General features: G+C 39.3%; 3 protein-coding genes across 7 annotated transcripts; 2 read left to right on the plus strand and 1 right to left on the minus strand.

Moving 5' to 3' along the window:
• Positions 1-692: 692 nt before the first annotated feature.
• Positions 693-10,801, minus strand: LOC126054449 (zinc finger protein 569). The gene is made up of 14 exons (XM_064043157.1): positions 10,790-10,801; positions 9,983-10,114; positions 9,268-9,439; positions 8,582-8,763; positions 7,933-8,121; positions 7,343-7,431; positions 6,489-6,611; positions 6,053-6,160; positions 5,557-5,659; positions 4,571-4,689; positions 3,925-4,033; positions 2,659-2,757; positions 1,397-1,513; positions 693-916 (listed from the first exon to the last, which is right to left on the minus strand). Exons 1-14 carry the CDS (start codon positions 10,799-10,801, stop codon positions 764-766), a joined length of 1,707 nt encoding a protein of 568 aa, XP_063899227.1. The 3' UTR covers positions 693-763.
• A 1,538-nt stretch (positions 10,802-12,339) lies between these two features.
• On the plus strand, positions 12,340-21,335 carry LOC126054452 (myoneurin-like). 2 transcript variants are annotated; one of them, XM_064043425.1, is made up of 8 exons: positions 12,340-12,582; positions 13,260-13,376; positions 13,726-13,939; positions 14,532-14,791; positions 15,598-15,797; positions 17,762-17,869; positions 19,610-19,814; positions 21,215-21,335. In XM_064043425.1, exons 1-7 carry the CDS (start codon positions 12,442-12,444, stop codon positions 19,812-19,814), a joined length of 1,245 nt encoding a protein of 414 aa, XP_063899495.1. In that variant the 5' UTR covers positions 12,340-12,441; the 3' UTR covers positions 21,215-21,335. The 2 variants fall into 2 exon arrangements, with proteins under 2 accessions (XP_063899495.1, XP_063899494.1); XM_064043424.1 differs by lacking the exons at positions 19,610-19,814; positions 21,215-21,335 and adding an exon at positions 19,097-19,339 and having other exon boundaries at positions 12,342-12,582.
• On the plus strand, positions 20,757-23,440 carry LOC126054423 (early growth response protein 1-like). Of its 4 annotated transcripts, none has more exons than XM_064043426.1 (5): positions 20,757-21,019; positions 21,350-21,711; positions 22,325-22,436; positions 22,864-22,968; positions 23,274-23,440. In XM_064043426.1, exons 3-5 carry the CDS (start codon positions 22,371-22,373, stop codon positions 23,418-23,420), a joined length of 318 nt encoding a protein of 105 aa, XP_063899496.1. In that variant the 5' UTR covers positions 20,757-21,019; positions 21,350-21,711; positions 22,325-22,370; the 3' UTR covers positions 23,421-23,440. The 4 variants fall into 4 exon arrangements, with proteins under 4 accessions (XP_063899496.1, XP_063899499.1, XP_063899498.1 ...); XM_064043429.1 differs by lacking the exon at positions 21,350-21,711 and adding an exon at positions 21,302-21,349 and having other exon boundaries at positions 20,757-20,971; XM_064043427.1 differs by lacking the exon at positions 21,350-21,711 and adding an exon at positions 21,815-21,862 and having other exon boundaries at positions 20,758-20,971.
• The last annotated feature ends 1,085 nt before the right edge of the window (positions 23,441-24,525 follow it).

Genomic DNA, 24,525 nt, shown 5'->3' on the forward strand with positions numbered 1-24,525 from the left:
ACGTACATATTCTCTCATCTATGAGGAGATGAGAGGGAGCATGATCAATTCGACAGTACCGTATTATTGTATTGTCATCAGAACTACATACAGCTGACAATTTTCATGACGCTACGATCCTTGGAAGACGGTTTTAGTTACCTTAGATTCTATTACATAGTTACATACAGGTCGACCTTAAAAATCGTGTTAAAATTAGGCCAGTGTAGTATAGGAACATTGCTAACAGTCCATATCAATACATTAACGACCGTTCCGTATACTCAGTCTATCTATGCTTTGCTTACTAGAGTTTGAATTGAGACTCAGAGCTCTGCCTCATTGAGACGCCATGGCGACGTCGCCAGTGGCGCCGGCCTGGCTACTTTTGGCATCCAAAGGTCGCCAATTCGAGTGGTCATGGCGTCTCGACAGACAGTTCATCAACGTCGTCAGGAATGGATGTAGAAGAAATCTTACGCAGACTGGCGACCACACTGGCGACTGAGTGAGCGAGGTGCTCTTTACCGTGTACATTATAGCGGCATTTGTGGCATCGTCGCCAAGCTGCCAGAGTATCCAGAAGCCAAGCAGATAACCGTAGCTCGTGGCCACGCTTGCCACGCCGACGCCAAGTGAGTAAAGTATGCTTGGATACGTATCCGGCAACGTCGCCAAAGCGTGTTAACAAGTAATTTCAAATCCCAATCTCTGGTTAAAAAAACCATGGATAGACTGAATATTGGGATGGCCGTAAGAACTTTATTCATACTATGTATATGTATTAGATAACAAACCCTTTCTCGGAATAATGCAACATGGCTACCGGCCTATATGGGTCTATGGGTTGCGTATGGTCCAGTATGGGCACATCTAATGGTTTGTCTTCCTTCCTCTTGCAAATCGGGTAACGTTTCGATTTAATGTTCAGATGTACCTGAAAATATTTAAATTATACAATAACTGTTCCTAGCGACCATGGGGCACTATTTTCAGCATCTGGTCAAAATGTAGACGATGTTCATTTTCGGGCTCTGTGTACGAATAGACGTAGATGTGGCATGAAATTGCGACAGACAAACAGACACGACTAACTAACGCCCCCCTTATTACTGATTTCCCGTGGTTTCACCCCAGGATAAAATATACCCTACCTACGTTAATCGGGAAATTTTCAAGTCGGCACTGCAGTTTCGGAGCGTTTAGGGTACAAACAGACAAAGAAACGTTTCCTCTTTATTATAAGTACTAGCCTTCGCCCGCGGCTTCGTCCGCGTGGTGTGTTGATAAAAAGTAGCCTCATACATACCAAATTTAAACCAAAAGCCGTTATTGCGTGAAAGAATGACAAACATACATCCATTCATTCTGACAAACTTTCACATTTATAATATTGGTATAAATAAGTATATTTTACCTGTCTATTATGTTTGTACAAGTTCGACTGCTGAGAGAACGTGGTAGGACAGAATTCACAGATAAACGGCCTCTCGCCAGTGTGGGTACGAATATGCGACTCCAACTGCACTTTCGTCTGAAAACAGAAAAAAAACATGATAACTCCTCCATTTTGGGGAGTCGGTTAAAAACAAGCCCCCTTACTTATAAAATCTCTAATCACCTTCTAAGCCACATTTTAACTTATCACTACTTACAGTCTTAAGTAGTGATTAAATGTTAGTTAAGACACGCTTAAGCAAAGTTTACAAGTAATAATTTTCTTAAACAGCCCTTAAGTATTACTTATATTTAATTCACGTTTATAAGTAAGGCTGAAGAATATACTACATACTTAAAGAATACGGTAGTTTCTAACGAGGTAAATACATTACTTTTATTCATGTACTAGCTTCCGCCCGCGTAGATTTCGGTTATATCGCGTTTCCAAGAGAATTCTTCAAAAGTCTGGGATAAAAATTCCTGTTCTTTCTCAAGGTCAACTCTATCTCTGTACCAAATTTTATTTGATTAAAATCAGTTTAGTGGTTTAGACGTGAAAGCGTAACAGACAGACAGACATAGACAGAGTTACTCTCGTATTTATAATATTACTAGCTGTTGCCCGCGACTTCGTCTGCGTGAGCAATATAGAAGTTCCAATTTCGTTTATTTAATCATTCATTGCTCAACCCCCGTAGGTGATAGCGTAATAATATATAGCCTACTAGCTTTTGCCCGCGACTTCGTTCGCGTGGAATAGTGACTTCCGGCATATTTTTGGTTTGACCAATAGATGGCGCTATATGTCCGGAATAAATTTTATTTTTTATATTTATTTTATTTTTTTTTGAAATAAAAACTATCCTATGTTCTTTCTCAAGATCAACTCTATCTCTGTACCAAATTTTAATTGATTAAAATCAGTTCAGTGGTTTAGACGTGAAAGCGTAACAGACAGACAGAGTTACTTTCGTATTTATAATATTAGTAGGGATGGTACGGAACCCTTCGTGTGCGAGTCCGACTCGCTTTTAGCTGATTTTATTAGAATAGAAAAGGCTATGTCCTCAGGCACGGTGGAGTGATGACTTGCGCAAGGCGGCTGGCAGGAGCTGGATGCGAGAAGCCGAAAATCGATCTCAGTGGCGTGCACTTGAGAGGCCTATGTCCAGCAGTGGACTGCGATAGGCTGATGATGTGATGTGTGATGTGATGCAGATGAGGGTAGAAGGTACTTACAGGGAATCCTTTACCGCAATGATGGCACATCTTGTTGTTCGGCCGGCCTTTGTGCACGTTGCGGATATGCTGGTCTAAGCCAACGCGGTTTTTAGACGGCTGTAACAGTATTAATAAATAATTTAACTAATGTTTTCCTAGCCGATTATTTTTATTTTATTTTATTTATTTATTATATTTTTGCACACATTTTACAAAAAAATAACAATGTACAAAGACGGACTTAACGCCTTACGGCCCTTTCACACGGCAGTCCAGTTTTTTGCAGGATACTGTTTTTTGCAGGATCCCGTTTGATCGCAAAAGATATTATATGCTAGTGTTCACACGAGCAAACCGCATGCAGGATCCTGCAAAATGCTGTTCCCGTCGATTTGTGCGATACGGTTTTGTCACTTGATACTGGATCTTTCGTCCAGTAAAAAGCGGGAATCCTGCAAAAACGGACGCTGTGTTCACACGTAGTTCAGTTTTGCAGGATACAGTAAAATGCCGGTCCCGCAAAACTGGACTGCCGTGTGAAAGGGCTGATAGGCGATTATCGGCTGCGGCGGCTGTTCTCACTTGAGGAGATCAGCCAGCTGCGCAGGACATATTATAGTGCACGCACATTTGCTCGGACACAGGTGCACTCACTATTCCTTCGCTCTCATAACCCGATGGGACGACAATCCGACACCACTGGAGCGAGATCACAAGCAGGACAATAACGTGCGAAACGATGCACAGGTGTATCAATCACCAACTTCCAGGCTCCGGGCTGCTTTGTGAAAGTCTTCTAAAGCCCACAAGTGATTTTGGCCCGACTCGGGAATCGAACCCGAGACCTCGTGCTCAGCAGCCGCACTTGCGACAGCTAGTCCAACGAGTTATAAATAAATAGTTTAACTAATTAACAGTTCAAAAACACTCTTTTATTAATGCACGTAAAAACCTAAATAACCATGCTTTGTCATTTTATAACTTGAAATGTAATCGTGGTCAAAGTTCATCCAAATACTTTTCTAATAACAAGTCTAAACACAGCTATGATACGATGTTCCATCATGAAGTTTGCAACCGAGTCTCTGTGAATATTTTACCTTCTTAAAAACACTGTCTATGGAGTTTCCTTGCGGCTCTTCTCTTTAACACTATATATCTCATATACATATCAAAATTACATGACATCTAAACCAACACTTTTTGGAACCGTGCAACTACTGTGGCGTTTCATAGGAGCCTGCAAAGGCCTATTTGAAATTAAAACATTTGACTTTAACTCACCTTCATACATATATGACACTGGTACGTTCTATGTAAATGTTTCTCTTCAATATGATCCCGAAGCTTCGTCTTGTCGGCGAAACGCTTGTTGCAGTGATCACAAATAAACCTGGAATTATTAAAGATCAATTATTTATGTTAAGTTTGTATGTACTTTCTAAGTATATCTTGGACACCAATGGCTGATAAAAAGGTGAAGGAAAACATCTTGAGGAAACCTGGACTATATAGTCTGAAATCATCAACCCGCATTGAGCAAGCGTGGTGATTAATGCTCAATCCTTCTCCGTGTGAGAGGAGGCCGCAGCCCAGCAGTGGGACGGTAAAAAAAAGGCAGTAACAGTAATTATTTATGAAACAAAGAAGGATATTGGCTGCTTTTTATCCGGGTGAAGGGACTTGGCGAAATAAAAGAAAACAGTCTTTACTTATACCAATATAATAAACAGATATATTGTTTTTCTTTGTACCCTATCCTATAAGGTCCGAATGATGATGATGATGATAATAATGATGATAGTGATAATAATGATGGTAGTGTTGATGATGATAATAATGATGATGGTGATGATGATGGAGATAATAATGATGATATTGTTGATGATAGTGATAATAATGATGATGATGATGATGATGATGAACTTACTTGAGCTGGTCGTGCGACACGTGCCTCAGGCTGTTCCTCATGTGGCGCTGGTACGAGCACGTGGAAGAGAAGCTCACGTTGCACGCGGAGCAGTACGCTGATGATGATGATGTCTTAGCCTGATGATGGGAAGCAACCAATAAAAATTAATGGCCTTACTACAAAAACTTAAACGTCTGTTGAACACTTATCTAAAAAAATTTGGCTGATAAACGGACCTTATTTCAACGTCATAATCTGACTTTTTTTAGACGAATGTTCAACAGATGTTTAAGTTTTTTGTAGTAAGGCTCTATTAGTTTAAATATCTAGTCATGTATTGTCATCAGGACTCAGAGCGTGAGAAAAATGTCATCCTAATCGAAGACCGGGAAGTGGATCAAATTAAGATTCCAAGATTTTCTTACATACGTAGTTACAAGTGAAGCTAATATAAACGTATTAATAATAAGAGAATGATGATGTCCTCCTAGCCAAACGGCGGCTGGTCTCATATAAGGAGATCAGCCAACTGCGCAGGACATATTATAGTGCACAAGCATTTGCTTGGACACAGGTGCACTCACTATTCCTTCACTCTCATAGCGCGATGGAACGACAATCCGACACCACCGGAGAGAGATCACAAGCGGGACACCGATTTGTGAAAAATTCTTTCACTGTTGAGAAGCTACACTATTCCCGGGTAACATAGGCTGTATTTTATCCCGGTACGGGCAGTAGATTAAATGGGACACAAGCGAAACATCTATACTAATATTATAAAAAGGAAAACTTTGTTTGTTTGTTTGGTTGTAATGGATAAACTCAAAAACTACTGGACAGATTTTGAATATTCTTTCACCATTATAAAGCTTTATTATGTGCGAGTAACATAGGCTATATTTTATCCCGGTGCGGGCAGTAGCTCCCACGGGACGCGGGTGAAACCGCGGGAAAACGGCTAGTTTATTTATATTCATGTATTTTTATGTATTTCAGCTTACCTTAGCTTCGTGTTTCTCCAAATGCCGTTTAAGACTGTTTTTCCACCGAAATTGTTTATCACAGATCGTGCAAGGAAATGCATTGTGGTACTCGTGCACTGCACTGAAAACAGAATACATTTTTAAACAACTTCTAAAAATGAAGGTTCTCCTTTTGAACCATGGAGAAAGGAACGAAAGGAAAAGCTTTTTGATATCTGAAAATATAAAAAAATAATTTAGGTTTAAAAAGCACTATACCTATAAAAAAAACTAATTTTTATAGTCCAAACACAGCTATAATACGATGTTCCATCACGAAGTTCCAGTTCATATCTTCCGGCTCCATCATCAGATCAGTTCGACAGTACCATATTATTGTATTGTCATCAGAACTACATACAGCTGCCAATGTTCATGACGCTACGATCCTTGGAAGATGGTTTTAGTTACCTTAGATTCCATTACATAGTTACATACAGGTTGACTAAATAAAAGCGTGTTAGAAACTACTTACAGTCTATGGTTCATGAGTCCTGCTCTATGCCTGAAGGTTTTATCACACTCTGTGCATTGAATTCTAGCTTTGTGAGTGTCTTTGTGGTAACGATGCGTGTCTATGGAACTGTGGATAAAAATAACGAAAATTTTATAAACTGGCCAAGTGCGAGTCGGACTAGTGCACGAAGGGTTCCGTACCATTATTTTGAAAATGAGCAAAAAAATCACGTTTGTTATATGGGAGCCCCCAAAATATGTATTTAATTCTAGTTTTCAGCATCTGTTGTTATAGCGGCAACAAAAATACTCTGAAAATTTCAGCTCTCTAACTATCACGGTTCATGAGATACAGCCTGGTGACAGACGACAGAGGAGCGAAAACAATAGGGTCCCGTTTTACCTTCTGGGTACGGAACCCTAAAAACCATTGACTTTGACTTTGAAAAACTTACTTGGAAATCTTTCCGCAGAGGTTACATTTATACTCCTTGAGGGATATCTCGTGCGTTGAGTAATAATGCTGTTGCATAACCTTCATATCTAGGGTCCGCTTGTGACAAATACCGCATTCATATCTGAAATTAATCACATTTATAAGTATTACCAAGGACTCATCGTCATCATCTCAGCCGGCGGACGTCCACTGCTGAACATAGGCCTCCCCCTTAGATCTCCACAGATACCTGTTGGAGGCGACCTGCATCCAGCGTCGACGGTGACCGACATAAGGTCGTCTGTCCACCTTGTTGATGGACGTCGTACGCTGTGCTTGCTAGTCCGTGGTCTCCACTCCAGCACTTTAATAATGTGTCAATTGGATATCAATTGAATCTCAATAGCACTTTTAACCTTAGCGGGAATTCTGCTACTAATATAAGGCTAATTGTTTTCCAATGACATTCCATTGGTCTGTCATTAGTCTATTTTGCTCTACAATCGTTAATCATTGTATGTATCAATACATACCAATTGTAATACCTACTATTTTTAAAAAGAGTAACCATGGAGTTTCATGCCCGTTCTTCTCCATAGGAAGCTACTTTTGGAACTAGAATCAAACTTATTTATATTTTTGACGTTCATAAGTGCTTTTAAAGGGCTAAATGAAAAAAACATACTGTTTGAAACACTAAAAAACACGCTAGTCATGTATTGTCATCAGAACTCAGAGCGTGTGCAAAATTTCATCCTAATCGAAGACCAGTGGATCAAATTAAGATTCCAAGATTTTCTTACATACATAGTTACAAGTGAAGCTAATATAAGCGTGTTAATAAATGATTTGACTTTGACTTTGATAGCTTACCTTCTTAAATGTCTTTTATAGTGTGCAGTGAATGAGTCAACGGACGGTAAAATAGTTTTGCATACAGGGCACGTGTATTCTCCTAACTCCTGAAAACAAACATAAATTCAAAAGCTGCCAAGTGTAAGTCAGGTTTGCAAAGAGTTCCGTACATTCGGCAGTCGTTACGGGTAGTCAGAAGCCGGTAAGTCTCAGAACCAGTCTTAACAAAAGATATTGGGTTGCCCGGGTAACTGGGTTGAGGGGTCAGATAGGGCAGTCGCTCCTTGTAAAGGACTGGTACTCAGCTACATCCGGTTAGACTGGAAGCCGACCCCAACATAGTTGGGAAAAGGCTCGGAAGATGAAGATGATGAACTAAAGCGGTTCATGGCATACAGCCTGATGACAGACGGATAGCAAAGTCTATGTAATGCGGACCCGTTTTACAATTTCAGTACGGAATCCTAAAAAACAGCTTAGTACAATCAAACTATACTCACCCGCATTCTTTTAACCTGTTGAGGAAAAGGCTAGGCAAATGATGATGATAAGTTGGAAAAAAGGACCCTTTTTCTGCAGTCGAGTAAATAAAACTTCAAAGAACTTACCGGTGAATGTTTGTTGGCCACATGAGCTAAATAGGACTTCTTATAGTTAAACCCTATGAGGCAGCTCTCACACTTATACTGTGATTTTACAAACGACTCTCTGGTCGCCTCTCTATCTCTCTCCGATAGCATCTCTTCATAACTCATGTCTATTGTCAAGATCTTTTGGTCATTTTGTTCAGATTTCGACTGGAATAGAGAATGAGTATCATATCACTACCTAGTATAAAACAAAGTCGCGTTTTCTGTCCAAATGTCCCTTTGTACGCTTAAATCTTCAAAACTACGCATCCGATTTTCATGCGTTTTTTTAAATAGAATGATTAAAGAGGACGGTTTATATGTAGATCGCACACATGAAATAGTGGGGAAATACTGTAATCCCGTGCGAAGCCGGGGCGGGTCGCTAGTACAGGATATTTTTTTAAGCAGTGGAAGAAACTAATCGGGCTATGAGAGTGAAGGAATAGTGAGTGCACCGCAGTCCAAGCAAATGCTCGTGCACTATAATATGTCCTGTGCAGCTGGCTGATCTCCCTATATGAGAACAGCCGCTGTGGCCGACAATCAGACGTCATTATAATTTATAGTGTTTAATAGTGTGCCTATCAAAGTCATATTTAAAGCCAAAAAAATAATAATTAGGTACCTTTTCACGTTTAACATTGGAAAGTACAAGTTTCTTAGCTTTTTTAATCTTTTTGCTAACTCTCTTTCTCTTGTCATCTCTCTTCATAGAGCACATGATGTTCTGAAGTTCTGACTCAAAATTCTTCGTGTTTTCTGAACAGTCTGACAGTGGGCTGGTATCTTCCAAAACGTTTGTGTCATCTGAAAACGAAATAAATTAAAATCTATACATAAAAATTAATGACCGTACGTCCGGTTAGACTGGAAGCCGACCCCAAAATAGTTGGCAAAAAGACTCAGAGGACATAAAAATTTATGCAATTTTTTAACACCATATACTGGGCCGCTAATTGTTATAAATAAATAGATTATTGGTACACTAGCCGTATTCCCGAGTTTCACCCGCGTCCCGTGGGAACTACTGCTCGTACCGGGATAAAATATAGTAGGTATATTACTCGCAGATAATGTATCTTTCTAATGGCGAAAGAATTTTTGTTATGTATAAATGTAGGCGCATCATCAAATGTTCCCTCTGGCTGTGGGTTAGCAGCGGTGAGGGAGTGTCAGACTCTTACTGACTAAAAACCGTCGTGTTCCGTCGTAGGCCTATTATCCCGCATCCCCGGAACAATCCCGCAACACCTTAATGAATAAATAAATAAAGCACAGCCAATCAGCAAGCACTAAAAATAAAGTCCATACCTTTATCAAAATCGGAGTCATCTTTCATCTCATTCTTGATGCAGACTATAGGAACTTCCGGCACGCTATCTACGTGATCATCATCATCCGGTGATATGCTGACTGCTTCGGTACGGCCGATGATCAGACGAGGGGAGCGGCTCACGTCTGTTAGAAGGCATTCGTGGAGATTCTGAAAAAAAAATATTATGTTATTAACTGTTTCACCCGCATCCCATGGGAACTTCTGTATGAATCCTGATAAAAGTATCCTATAAAGTAGCCAATAGGCTCTTTAATAAATGAGCTATCTAACACAAAAGATTTTTTTTAATCGGACGTTTAGTTCCTGAGATTAGCGCATTCAAGCACACAAATTCTTCAGCGTAATAATATTTGTATAGAAGTATGACAATCACACTTTTTTTATGGGAAATTATCAAATGACCTCCCGCTGTGGGGTTAGCAGCGTGAGGGAGTGTCAGACTTTTGACTAAAACCCTTTGTGTTCCTTCTTAAACGCTTTGTGTACCAGGATCACAGTAACCTTTTCAACCAATCTAGAAACCCCAGCAGGCCCTGGTCCCCACCAGGCCAAGGGCCAAGTGGGGTTTGCTGATTGCTCCTTCCTCCAGTTCTACTCCCGACGTCAAAAGTCAGTTTAAAGCTGTGAAATTTACTTAAACTTGCTTCCATCAATTTGTAACAGCCAGAGACAAGTGTTAATAATACTGACCTCTTTAGTATAAGTCTGTAATATTCTATATGAGTTCTGCACTTGCTCCTTAAAGTTGACACTCTTTTCCAGTAGGGCCTTGCATTCCCAGCACACCTGCGGGCGTTGCGTGACTGCTGACACAGGGAACAGCTGTGAACAAAGTTGCCAAAGGAAACAGTTTATAAAGTAACCCAGACTTACAGACAGACTCTTGTAAGTAAATAGCTTATGTATGTTGTATAAAGTTCAAAGAAATTAATAAGCGACTTAAAGATAAAAGTCATTTATTGAAAGTAGGCTGAAAATCAGCACCTTTTGAGGGTCAAAATGTACAAGAAACAGCAGAAGTGGAAGAATAAACTCCCCAGCAACACACGTCTGTCTGTAGCTTAGAAGAACTTTTCAACAATGTTTGGTTGGACTCTACAATGTCGACCTTTGTTGTTGACTAAACAATGAATTGATTTTGTAATACAAGCGAAATTGATTTTACCAAACCGCCACATGGTAACTAAGTACTCACTTTACATATTTACATAACTTACACAAGCATTTAATAAAGATGATGAATGTATTTCACAGTAGCACAACATCGTAAGTTAATAATGTCAAAATTGAATAGAAATTAAATCGCAATAGCAGTTTAAGGGTGCTTACATAAAGAAACAGGTTTCCGGTACAGACAAACCTGTACGGGTAGGTACCGATCAGTGCAGGTATAATATTTTAATATAATCCTATTCACTCACTTGTGTGAGTGAACCTACCCTTACCGTGCCCATTTGTCTGTACCGGAAACCTGTTTCTTTATGTAAGCACCCTTACCATATCGGGCATTCTGCTACTAATATACGACCAATTGTATTTGAACCATTTTGATGATTTTGGTCTGCCATTTTGATGATTTTGGTCTGCCATTTTGATAATTTTGGTCTATACGATAGTTTGCTCTACAATCATATTGCAATCATAAATCATTTGCAGACAATATGATTAATTATTAAATGACTTAAAAGGATAAAAACGTTAATTTCAAAGAAAAAACAACGGAATGCCACATACGCTTCAATCGTGATTGGATCTCAGTCGAATGTGAATTGTATGTCGCTTAAGTAAAATTAGGAGAATCGGGCCCCTGGACTTAACCATTTACTAATAAATGAATAAAACCTTTTTAGCTTGCACCTTATTGTGTGAACGAAAAGTAGAAGACATACCAGCGATACTTAATGATGAAATCGCGCAAATTACCTCCTTTAAACATTATTTTTAGGCCTCTAGATTTTTATTGTAACTACCTACCTACATGTTCCGCAAATAAGTAAAAAAATAATAATTGGAGTTTCAAATTCGTGATGTTGACTGAAAAAGCTAAACTTAAGTATTTTTAACAATTCAAAGTAAATAATTTTCTAAATAAAAGATTATATTCTGTTAGGATACTTACAGGGATTTCGCCCAGAACGCTCAGGTAGTAATTTTGTGTTTTTTCATCTTTTAACGTATGGAGCTTCCGTCCAACACATAAACAAGCAGTGCAAAGCAATTTAAAAGGTACGTCTTCGTCTTTAATCTCCATTTTACTCCAAAAACATCAGTTTTTCATGTTTAATTACAAGAACTTTCATACACTTTCACAACACGAGAAAAATTCATTCATCAATGAAAATTGATGATTTTAAGTTTCTTGTTTAAGTGAATTAAAGGTTTGTGATTTATCTATATCCTAGCATAATATTTTATACTTAATAAGATTTTAATAGTATCATAATGCTCACTTCAATTTCAAATAGAAAAACGTACAACAAAACAAACGGCTGCCATCTTTAAACTAATAATGCTGAGCAAATTATTTTAACAAAAATAAAATATGCGGTTTTTATGTTAGGCGCTTCCTAGACCTTCAAACCAATAATACTAGAAAAATATTGAATAATTAAAATTTTGTTCGCTTGAATCATTTCGGAATCTTCAACCCCTAAAAGGTAATACAGTTGCCTTCGTACACAATCGTAACAATCGTAGTATCGTGCGGTGTGGAGGCACCATACACCACAGTATAATACGTTAATATTTTTAGTCGTCAGAAACCGTTACACAATCTTCAATATAATAATAAGGTTATACGGTGAATTTTGCACAATCAATTTAATTGATCGTCTAAGGAGTATCTTATAAATCTCTTCTGGTCACAAGAAAAAACCGAAACTTGAAAGATATTCTACTCCTTTGGACCATTCTCGTTTAATACAACACTACTCAATGACATTGACAGTGACATTTCGCCACTAAAAAAAATTACAAAACAAAACAACATCTGTAATTTGTTTACTAAATATTATTAAATTAATTTTAATGAAATTAAGTCTCAACTTTGATAATAACAAGTTAACTTCTGGCAATTTTATATTTAAACATTTGTTTTTAACACCTAAACTTTACACAAAATATAACTTTTCTTCAAAAACTCAGATATCATGGATGAAACTGAAATAAAGTTAGAATTTCAAAATAATGACAACCAGTGCCGAGTCTGTCTCACCGTTGGACGGAAACTGTCACCGTTAGGCGAATACTACACCATATTTAAAAGGATAATTTCAGAATTCCATAATCTAGTATGTATTGCTTTTTAAAAGTATAAATTACAATGTAAGCTATGTAAAATATTAACTGTACCCCCCGTATACACCTGCATCGTGAGGGAACTGCTTCCCGCACCTGGATAAACTGGGATCTATGTCTAGTTGTCATATACATACAATGTCTGGTTTATCCAGGTGCAGAAATTGGTTCCTTTTAAACCAGTGCAATAGTTTTCACGGGGAAGGCAAACAGAGGATTGTGCTATTATACATATGCTGTTTTTAAACCATGAATAAATTTAATTCTGCCGCTAGCCATAAGAACTCAGCTAATTTAATTTATTTTACTTATTTGTAAATCTTACCTAAAAACTATCATTACAGATGTATGATCCAATGCGACAGAATGGCCTTACAAACGAAATCCTAAATGTGCACTTTATAAAAATAGTTCTCAGACTTAGTTCTTAATCTAATATATTATTTAATCTATACTAATATTATAAAGCTGAAGAGTTTGTTTGTTTGTTTGAACGCGGTAATCTCAGGAACTACTGGTCCGATTTGAAAATTTATTTCAGTGTTAGATAGCCCATTTATCGAGGAAGGCTATAGGCTACTTTTTGTCCCGGTACGGGAAGTAGTTCCCACGGGATGCGGGTGAAACCGCTGGCAGAAGCTAGTCTAATCTAATAATTTATTATTTTCAGAATCAATTGTTATTGGAAGATATACAACTATGCTGGGAATGTATAGCGTTTCTACATAGAGCTAGAATATTCCAGAAGAAAGTACTAAAAGCCAATGAGGTGCTGCAGATGGGGCAGGTTGGTAATTTGATTTATTTATCAATGCTGTGAGTATACGTGTTGGCGAGCTCTGTGTGAGATATTTTTAGGGTTCCATACCCAAAGGGTAAAACGGGACCCTATCGTTTTCGCTCCTCTGTCCGTCCGTCGGCTGCCCTCCTCAACCCGGTTACCCGGGCAACACAATAAGATGTAGCCGTGACCTACAGTTTAACATGCCCTCCGAAACACAGTCATTGATGTCCAAGATATACTTAGAAAGTACATACAAACTTAGAAAAGCTGCATTGGTACTTACCTGACCTGGAATCAAACTCATGCTTGAGAGGTTGGTTCTTTACTCACTTCACAAACTATTATTTTTCAGAGGTACATGTACGACACTCAATCAAGTCTAACCACCGTATTACTGAATGATATACACCCCCATACGGTTTACATCAATGATTGTACCTTACATTCAAACGTCAAAACTTGTGATGACAAAAATGATGAAATCAGTGAACAATATGAAGATAATATTTGTGAACAAAATGATGCTGAAGATTCTGTGAAGACTGAAGGAGTTAAGGAAAATAAAGGTACCTATATTTAATACGCTTTTATTAGGTTGACCTGTATGTAACTATGTAATGAAATCTAGGGTAATCTAGGGTAACATCTTCCAAGGATCGTAGCGTCATGAAAATTGGCAGCTGTATGTAGTTCTGATGACAATACAATAGTGTGGTAGAGTAGAACTGATCTGATGATGGAAGATTTTTAATGTTACCGGATAAAGTTAAAAATATTGTCTTATAGTCTTACATAGAAGCATATTTTATTCAAATTGTTCTAGTAGTTTTCTTGTGAGAGCATAATAGTATATCAATCATAATCTTAAATAACCAATACTAGCTTCCTCCCGCGTCTTCGCTCGCGTGGTGTGTTGATAAAAAGTAGCCTATGTGTTAATCCAGGGTATAACCTATCTACAAACCAAACCACTAAATCGGTCTAGACGTTTTAGCTTACCATACATTTTAGCATCCACTCACAAACTTTCACATTTATAATATTAGTGGGATAGTAGGATAAAATAGAAATAAGTTAATTCCTATTTTTTTAATAAGTTGTACAATGTGCAAAAAGTATTTTAAATAAATAAATAAATAAAAAATAAATAAATTTCAGAACAGCAGAAACCGAAAAACAATCGCTGGGCTAAAAAACGAGCTTTGCAAAATAAAAAACCGAAATTCAAAATTATCACCGAGTATTCTAAAGATTACTTCAAAAAGATAGAGATAGATAATAAGGAGTTACCTTTATTTATGCAGAGTGAAAGAGACAGCGAATACTTTAAATCAAAAAGGTTTAAATGTGAGAAATGTGTTTTGGTATTTTCAAGTGAAAAGTTTCTTGAGAAACATGACAATAAATATCATGATAAGGTATGTATGTCTTTCTTATAAGCATATTTTTACTTGACTGACTGCCAAAAATGTGTACCTTCATCGATATAATTCTGCATTAAAGTGCACTCCTATGTAAAAGTTAGAGTAGGCTATGTAAAGCTTAGAGGAGGCTATGTAAAACTTAGAGTAGGCTATGTAAAAGATAGAGTAGGCTATGTAAAACTTAGAGTAGGCTATGTAAAACTTAGAGTAGGCTATGTAAAACTTAGAGTAGGCTATGTAAAACTTAGAGTAGGCTATGTAAAACTTAGAGTAGGCTATGTAAAACTTAGAGTAGGCTATGTAAAAGTTAGAGTAGCCTTTGTAAAAGTTAGAGTAGCCTATGTAAAACTTAGAGTAGGCTATGTAAAAGTTAGAGTAGCCTTTGTAAAAGTTAGAGTAGCCTATGTAAAACTTAGAGTAGGCTATGTAAAAGTTAGAGTAGCCTTTGTAAAAGTTAGAGTAGCCTATGTAAAACTTAGAGTAGGCTATGTAAAAGTTAGAGTAGCCTTTGTAAAAGTCAAAGTGGGACATGTATTAGTTAAAATAGCCTATGTAAAACTTAGAGCAGCCTGTGTAAAATTCCGAAGGTCCGTCAAAGTAGTATTTGTAAAATTCAAAGCATCTTAAAAGTAAAATAAGGGGGTTATTATCACCTTCTCTTAGATCCTAGATCCAGGATGACAGCGAATCCTTCAAAATTTCATTAAAATTGGTCCATCCGTGTGAACTTCAGGCATGCATATTATACCTACAAACTACTCTTATTTAATGTATTAATACCAATGTTATCTTATTTCCAGTTAACCCCATACACCTGTGATATATGTACATCATCATTATCAAACAAACGCCTATTATCGCGTCATGTGAAATCACACTATAATAAGTACAGCTGCACAATATGCGACTTTGCTTGCTTCGACAAATCGCAGACGAAATGCCACTTTCAGAAATCGCATCGGAAAATATTTCAATGTGTTAAGTGTGAATTGAAATTTGGGTAAGTTGAATAAAACTAGTTTCTGTCCATGGGCGTAGCCACACTGGGGCAAGCTGGGGCACTTGCCCCACCCTGGGCCCTGGCTCTGACCTATAAGGTGTCTGATTAAACAATATTTTTTTTTTTACTAACTCTAACTAACAACATCAACAACATATGGACTATCCGTAAGTTACTGCACAAAAAAAAATTGTCGACTTTGAAAAGAGCGCGATCAAAACAATGCACGTTCGGGAACTCGAGCGTGCAGCTCGAGTTCCCGTGCGCGGTGCGCGCGTCATTTGAAAGCGAGCCGTATTCCCTAAAAGAATAGGTAGCGAGCCGAGCCGTCCATCTAATCCAAAAAATAATGCATTGAAGGAGATGGAACTGGTAGATGTGATCAAAATTTCGGAAATGCAATTTTTTCCTAGTGTAAAAATCGCGCTCGCTATTTTGCTTGCCCAGCCATGTACAACCTGTACAATAGAAAGATCGTTTAACACAGTGGTTCTTAACTGGTGGTCCGCGGACCACTGTTGGCCCCTGGAGGCATTCCGAGTGATCCGCGAAGCTTAGCTGCGCGACGTTGCCATACGTTATCTAACTTTATTTTTATCGACTTATCTATGCAAGCGGGGGTTTTCGTAGGGACGTAAATTGGGTGTTCCCCCATTCATGGAAATGTATATTTGGGCGACATTTTACGTAGTTTTTGGTTTTTGAGTCTTAAAAAATAATAAAAATTTCGCGCTCGCTTCGCTCGCGTATTCAAAAACTATTTTATATTTGTATTTGTCAAGAAACAAAAAGTTAAGTACGTATGGGCTAAATTTTACGTAATATTTGTTTTAAGTCCGATAAAATTTTCACGCTCGCTTCGCTCGCGTATTCAGAAACTATATGCCCTTATTTTTGCATTTGTCAACAAACAAAAAGTTAAGTACGTTTGGGCTCAATTTTACGTAATATTTGATTTAAGTCCGATAAAAATTTAACGCTCGCTTCGCTCGCGTATTCAGAAACTATATGCCCTTATTTTTGCATTAGACAGCTAACAAAAAGTTAAGTACGTTTGGGCAAAATTTTACGTAATATTTGGTTTAAGACCGATAAAAATGTCGCGCTCGCTTCGCTCGCGTATTCAGAAACTATATGCCCTTACTTTTGGCTTTTGTCCTGTGTGTGATTGTTTATTTTCTGTACCTGAAAATATAAACCGCTCGAATTAAGAGATTAACAAGTTTGAGATTAACGGCTCAAGATACAAAAAATCGGAGGGCGGCCGGGGGATAGGTTGACTGCTGCCCCTGAGCCCAAAGCTGGCTACGCCCATGTTTCTGTCTATCCGCTTCAAATCATCTGCCTAGCCTTTTCCCTTAACTATGTTGGTATCAGCTAATTTATTTTTAACCGACTTCCCAAAAACCTCCTTTTTGTTCTCAAATTCGTCGGGACCTTTTTTAGGGTTGCGTAGGTACCCAAAGGGTAAAACGGGACCTTATTGTTTTCGCTCCTCTGTCCGTCCGTCTGTCACCAGACTGTATCTCATGAATCGTGATAATTAGAGAGTTGAAATTTTCACAGATGATGTATTTCTGTTGCCGCTAGAGCAACAAATAGGTACTGAAAACTAAAAAAAAAATATTTTGGGGGGCTCCCATACAACAAACGTGGTTTTTTTTGGTAAATTAATAATGGTACGGAAACCTTCTTGCGCGAGTCCGACTCGCACTTGGCCGGTTTTTCTGTTTTTATGTATGTTCACCGATTACTGGAAGACGCTTGGACTGATTTGCAAAATTCTGTTTTTGTTTGATAGGGTATACCTACCCAGGTGGTCTCATAATCATCAGGTCAGGATCTGATGATGGAAACCCTGAGGAATCGAGGGCAACTTTTGAAAGTTGTAGGCAGGCATAGGTTAAAAACTTGACAATGAGGTGTATTACTCATAACACTATGACATACTTTGTAATTTTCAGGTGTCGAAAAGAATTCTTTAAACATTACAAACAATGGCACGAGAAGTTTATCTGTGATTATTGTGGGATTAGCTTCAAAATGAGATATTGTATCAAAGATCATATTAGGTAAGACTTTTCATTATTCGCCTAGCTTTTTCCCTAAATGGGATCCCAGTCTAACTTGATTCATTTTTCTTACCTGGGTGCGGGCAGTAGTGCCTCGGAACACTATTCCACTGTTCAAATCACAAGCAAAAGCTAAAAGCACTATACAAATTAGGACAGGGCCTGATTTAGGTCGAGACAACCGGGCCCCAGAAAAACTTTTTAATTTTGGCTATCATATTATGTAATACTAGCTTCTGCCAGCGGTTTCACCCGCATCCCGTGGGAACTACTTCCCGTACCGGGATAAAAAGTAGCCTATAGCCTTCCTCGATAAATGGGCTATCTAACACTGAAAGAAATTTTCAAATCGGACCAGTAGTTCCTGAGATTAGCTCGTTCAAACAAACAAACAAACAAACTCTTCAGCTTTATAATATTAGTATAGATTTACCTTATTTTCAGGATCCCTTGTCTAACTTGATTCAGTTAAGTACCAAATTCACAACTGTGTTTGCTTATTACAAAATGCATTTGAAATGACACCCGGGACTGAAAAAATCTTATTTTACACTAGCGGTTCCCCGCGGTTCCACCCGCTTCCAGGGGGAACTTCTTCCCGTACCCAGACAAAATATAACCTTTGTTACTCGGGAATATTCTAGCGTCCCAACAGGGAAATTTTTTTCTTCCTCCGAGCCCTTTTTCCCAAACTATGTTGGGGTCGGCTTCCAGTCTAACCGGATGCAGCTGAGTACCTGTGCTTTACAAGGAGCGACTGCCGTATCTGACCTCCTCAACCCAGTTACCCGGGCAACCCGATACCCCTTGGTTAGAGACTGGTGTCAGACTTACTGGCTTCTGACTACATGTTCAATGACAGCTGGGACCTACAGTTTAACGTTTTAGGTTTAAGAGATTTAAATAAAAAGATTCATAATATCAATATTGTTCATCTTTAGTTAAGGGCTTACTCAAATCGTACAGTACGTCGATTCTATAAAATTCAGACAACAACTCGCATTTCACTTCGCTTTTCACTCTCACTTCGCATTCGGTTCAAAACGTTCTAAAAGTCATCTCATACTTTATCTGTCAAAATCTCGAGTTTAATTTAGTTCAATTCGCAAACACGCTCGCAAGAGTAACGCTAGTGTAGTAACTCACGGCGGATTCAGATGCGAAGTTTAGAGTGAAGTCTTATAGAATCACACTGCAGATCCGTATTTATAGTATGATTGTATTCAGAAAACAGCACGGCGAGTTCGTATGCGTCACCTGTAACAAGCGCTGGGCCCGCTACAACGGTCTCTGGCTCCACAACAAGACGACGCACGCGCCCCGCCAGCCCGCCTACTGCGTCGAGTGCGACACTCACTACGCAGACGTGTATAGATACAGGTGGCATCTCGCTAACAGTGCTAAACATACCAAGCATAAAAAACATAGGTAAGTACTAGTGTTATTAGGGCCCCGCAACTTTTGTGGGGCCCGTTTGTCTCGCCCTCAATCCGGTCCTTCCTTAGTTTGTGTACTGGGGCCCTTATTACTTTATCAGTAGCCGATGAATCTCTCCGGTGGTGTCGGATTGCCGTCCCAACGCGCTATGAGAGTGAAGGAATAGTGAGTGCATCTGTGTCAGCGCAAATGCTCGTGCACTATAATATGTCCTGCGCAGCTGGCTAATCTCCTTATATGAGCACAGCCGCCGTAGCCGATAATCGTCTAGTAGGACATAATTAGTGCAACTGTAGGTATTAGAAAACAGCACGGCGAGTTCGCATGCGTCCCCTGTAACAAGCGCTGGGCCCGCTACAACGGTCTCTGGCTCCACAACAAGACGACGCACGCGCCCCGCCAGCCCGCCTACTGCGTCGAGTGCGACACTCACTACGCAGACGTGTATAGATACAGGTGGCACCTCGCTAACAGTGCTAAACATACCAAGCTTAAGAAACATAGGTAAGTCCTAGCATTCAACATCATCCTCCTGCCCTTATCCCAATTTTATTTGGGGTCGGCGCAGCATGTTTTCTCTTTCCATACTCTTCTATCTGCCGTCATCTCACAAGTAAGTCCTAGCAATGGTATTAAGATTTTAGAAACTTTCACGAACCAGCCCGGAGCCTGGAAGTTGGTGATTGATACACCCGTGCATCGTGTCGCACGTTAATGTCTGTCGTGCTTGAAATCTCTCTCCGGTCGTGTCGGATTGTCGTTCCATCGCGCTATGAGAGTGAAGGAATAGTGAGTGCACCTGTGTCTGCGCAGATGCTCGTGCACTATAATATGTCCTGCGCAGTTGACTAATAAGAACAGCCGCCGTAGCCGATAATCGGCTAGGAGGATAGTACTTTATCAGTAGCCGATGAAACTGGCCATTGATATTTATAATTAGTGCATGCATGACCTGTAACAAGCGCTGGGCCCGCTACAACGGTCTCTGGCTCCACAACAAGACGACGCACGCGCCCCGCCAGCCCGCCTACTGCGTCGAGTGCGACACTCACTACGCAGACGTGTATAGATACAGGTGGCACCTCGCTAACAGTGCTAAACATACCAAGCATAAGAAACATAGGTAAGTCCTATAATGGGATTTTAGAAACATCGGTAAGTCCTATAATAGGATTTTAGAAACATCGGTAAGTCCTATAATAGGATTTTAGAAACATCGGTAAGTCCTATAATAGGATTTTAGAAACTTTCACGTAGCAGCCCGGAGCCTGGTGATTGATACACTCGTGCATCGGAGAGCACGTTAATGTTGGTTCTGCGCCTGATCTCCCTCCGGTCGTGTCAGATTGCCGTCCCATCGCGCCGTGAGAGTGAAGGAATAGTGAGTGCGCCTGTGTCTGCGCTTATGCTTGTGCACTATAATATGTCCTGCGCAGTTGGCTAATAAGAACAGCCGCCGTAGCCGATACTCGACTAGTAGGACATTACTATCAGTAGCCTATGAAACTGGCCATTGATATTTATAATTAGTGCATGCGTCCCCTGTAACAAGCGCTGGGCCCGCTACAACGGTCTCTGGCTCCACAACAAGACGACGCACGCGCCCCGCCAGCCCGCCTACTGCGTCGAGTGCGACACTCACTACGCAGACGTGTATAGATACAGGTGGCACCTCGCTAACAGTGCTAAACATACCAAGCTTAAGAAACATCGGTAAGTAGGTAAACAAAAAATGACACTTTTTCAAGATGGCGGTATAACCCGACCGATGATAAAATCATAGATACTGCGAACATTTTACACAAAAATGTGACGTTTTGTCATCGGTCGGGTTATACCGCCATCTTAAAAAAGTGTCATTCTTTGTTTACCTTTTAGCTCTTGCTTCCGTGGATAGAGTATAGTAAGGTTATTAAGGCCCCTAGATTTTTGTGGGGCCCGTTTGTTCCGACCTTAATCCGGTCCTGCTCACTACGCAGACGTGTATAGATACAGGTGGCACCTCGCTAACAGTGCTAAACATACCAAGCTGAAGAAACATAGGTAAGTCCTATACTCTATCCACGGAAGCAAGAGCTAAAAGGTAAACAAAGAATGACACTTTTTCAAGATGGCGGTATAACCCGACCGATGACAAAATCATAGATACTGCGAACATTTTACACAAAAATGTGACGTTTTGTCATCGGTCGGGTTATACCGCCATCTTGAAAAAGTGTCATTCTTTGTTTACCTTTTAGCTCTTGCTTCCGTGGATAGAGTATAGTAAGGTTATTAAGGCCCCTAGATTTTTGTGGGGCCCGTTTGTTCCGACCTAAATCCGGTCCTGCTCACTACGCAGACGTGTATAGATACAGGTGGCACCTCGCTAACAGTGCTAAACATACCAAGCTTAAGAAACATAGGTAAGTCCTAATGTTATTAAGGCCCCTAGATTTTTGTGGGGCCCGTTTGTTCCGACCTCAATCCGGTCCTGCTCACTACGCAGACGTGTACCTATAGATACAGGTGGCACCTCGCTAACAGTGCTAAACATACCAAGCATAAGAAACATAGGTAAGTCCTAGTAATGTAATTAGGGCCCCCTAGATTTTTGTGGGGCCCGTTTGTCCCGACCTTAATTCCGTCCTGCTCTACTTCGTATTGTCACTCTTTACAGATGTCAAGACAATGATACGGAAAAAACGAACTTGTTTGTGGGTCCCGTACTTCCAAAGAAAAGTGATAATACTTAAACTTACTTATAAATGCATAAGTAAGTCCGTCCGGCTTCAACGCCAAAGCTACTGAACCGATTTAAATGAATTTTGGTACACATATACTTATGTTTCTTTCAGGGTGCGGGCAGCAGTGTCTCCGAACGCTATTCCACTGTTCGAACCACAAGCAAAAGCTAAGAGCGCTATACAAAGTAGGACAGGGCCTGGTTTAGGTCGAGACAACCGGGCCCCAGAAAAACTTTTTAATTTTAACTATCTTAATAGATAGAGTGATATGATCTATTTACTTTATTTTCAGGATCCCTTGTCCAGGATGTGATAAAATATTCTCCAAGAACATCTATATGAAAGATCATTATAATTTAGTGCATCTGAAGCATTATAAATATCGGTGTGAACAATGCGATAAGGTAATAATTTCTCTTACGGCCGATTTCAATATTATATCTATCTGTGTTTTGCTAAGAGATAGGCTTATATGGATGGACTTGTATGAGCTTATGTCAAAATTATATCTCTTGAAAAAAAATCAACAGCTAAATACTGAGAGACTTTTTTTTAACGATGTCAAAAATCATCAAATGATTCCCGCTGTGGATTAGCAGCGGTGAGGGAGTGTCAGACTCTTAGGTACTGACTAAAAACCGTCGTGTTCCGTCGTAGGCCTTTTATGTGCCAGGGCCGCGGTAACTCGCGCGAACAATCCCGCAGCCCCGGCAGACCTTGGCCCTACTGAGCCGCAGGGTATGGAGAGAGACTGAAATTTCGCTCAGATCAGTTAATAAAATAAGGTAGCTTTGGCATATTTTGTTCGCAATGACTTTTATAATTTTTCAGAATTTCATCCGTAACGCTGATCTAGTGAAACACACTAGGCGGGTCCACGAAGGCATATTACCGCCCAAGAATAAAATCTGCTACATGTGCGGTAGAGGTTTTTCTGTAAGTCCATCTGCATAGCCTTTTCCCAACTATGTCGGGGTCGGCTTCCAGTCTCAGGATGTGCCTGTCAGGCAGCCGTTGCGGATAGTTAGAAGTCAGTAAGTCTGACGCCAGTCTAACCAAGGGGTATTGGGTTGCCCGGGTTGAGGAGGTCAGATAGGCAGTCGCTCCTGGTAAAGCACTGGTACTCAGCTACATCCGGTTAGACTGGAAGCCGACCTCAACATAGTTGGGAAAAAGGTTTGGAGGATGATGCTAAAAGCGTGTTGTTTAGTTTTTCAAATTATAATTTTATTTGTTTGCAGACCAACAAGATCTTAACGAACCACCTTCGTACCCACACGGGAGAGAAACCGTTCGCGTGTACTATATGCAACGCTCGCTTCGCTCAGAGCACCGCGCTGTCCGCTCACGCGAGGGCCATACACCATACTGTGCAGAAACATGATTAACTTTAAAACTTCAGTGTGTGCTTGAATAATTTTTATAACTTTGAAAATCAAGCCGTCCATATAAGTTAATCTATAAACGGCTGATTTATACACCCTATTTATCTGATGTTTTGCGACTACCTATTAAAAATTTTGCTATATTTTAAAAATCAATATCTAATTGCAAGTCAACGGATTGAGCGGTTATTGAATCCACCGTAAATTTAAAACTTTTGAACGGATTTTATGAGATTTCCACTACTTAAACATTATTATAGAAACTTTAGTTTATTAATTAACCAGATAAGTTAATAACTTATCGATATTGAAATACATACATGTTTTAATGCAAACTTTTCTGTGATATAAAAATCAAACATATAATGAAATAATATTGTATATTTGATGATTACTTAATCAATAAATAATGTATAAATGACATAGTTGTTTTTTTTCTTCTTTAATAAATTAGAGAGAACTAGGTAGATAGAAATAAAACACACTTATTACAGAGAAATGTTATCACATTGAATTATATTAACACAACATTTAATTACATTAAATGAATCCATTGATACAATGTACGACAGATATATAATTAATCTAAAACTTAATGCATAAGAGATTCTTTAATTTTATTAGAAACAACCGGCCTGAGGCGCGGCGCATCCTCATGTTAGACAAACCAGTTTAAACTGGATTTTTTACCGGCTTGAAGCGCGGCGCAAACCGTCGAAAAATTACATTCGCCAGCAAGATAGTAAGTATATATATTTTACAGAGTATTTATATCTATTAAGGTTTGGAAACATTCATTTAAATAATGACCACAAGATTTTCAAATTATTTACATGTTTTACATGGTAGACATCAATAAAACATAATACTATGAAGATTACCTACATTCAGTTGCCGGATTATTCATATACTTAGTACGAGTAGCAATTGCTATGAGCCCCGCGACTACGAGGGGGCCCCCGCATAGGCCTTGTGAGTCCCTCCCTGTGCAACCGAATTGATTTGCTATTTGGCTGATTTGTCACGATTAGGACTTAAGGCGCCCCACGTTATTCTATTATTCTTGCAACGAGCCGAATTGCGACAGGCCCCTGGCTGTTCTTGCCAC

Source organism: Helicoverpa armigera, chromosome 31 (genome assembly GCF_030705265.1).
Source record: "Helicoverpa armigera isolate CAAS_96S chromosome 31, ASM3070526v1, whole genome shotgun sequence".
Lineage (NCBI taxonomy): Eukaryota > Metazoa > Arthropoda > Insecta > Lepidoptera > Noctuidae > Helicoverpa > Helicoverpa armigera.

What these genes read in the sequence shown, in the direction of transcription:
- LOC126054423 (XM_064043426.1), top strand. Translation starts at nt 22,371, where the DNA reads ATGAAAGATCATTATAATTTAGTGCATCTGAAGCATTATAAATATCGG. An exon ending in GGTGTGAACAATGCGATAAG is followed by an intron (nt 22,437 to 22,863) that starts GTAATAATTTCT and finishes ATAATTTTTCAG; the next exon opens with AATTTCATCCGTAACGCTGA. An exon ending in TGTGCGGTAGAGGTTTTTCT is followed by an intron (nt 22,969 to 23,273) that starts GTAAGTCCATCT and finishes ATTTGTTTGCAG; the next exon opens with ACCAACAAGATCTTAACGAA.
- LOC126054449 (XM_064043157.1), bottom strand. An exon ending in TGACTCCGATTTTGATAAAG is followed by an intron (nt 8,764 to 9,267) that starts GTATGGACTTTA and finishes TTTCGTTTTCAG; the next exon opens with ATGACACAAACGTTTTGGAA. An exon ending in GGACTCATGAACCATAGACT is followed by an intron (nt 5,660 to 6,052) that starts GTAAGTAGTTTC and finishes TTCTGTTTTCAG; the next exon opens with TGCAGTGCACGAGTACCACA.
- LOC126054452 (XM_064043425.1), top strand. Translation starts at nt 12,442, where the DNA reads ATGGATGAAACTGAAATAAAGTTAGAATTTCAAAATAATGACAACCAG. An exon ending in AGGAGTTAAGGAAAATAAAG is followed by an intron (nt 13,940 to 14,531) that starts GTACCTATATTT and finishes AATAAATTTCAG; the next exon opens with AACAGCAGAAACCGAAAAAC. An exon ending in ACAATAAATATCATGATAAG is followed by an intron (nt 14,792 to 15,597) that starts GTATGTATGTCT and finishes TCTTATTTCCAG; the next exon opens with TTAACCCCATACACCTGTGA.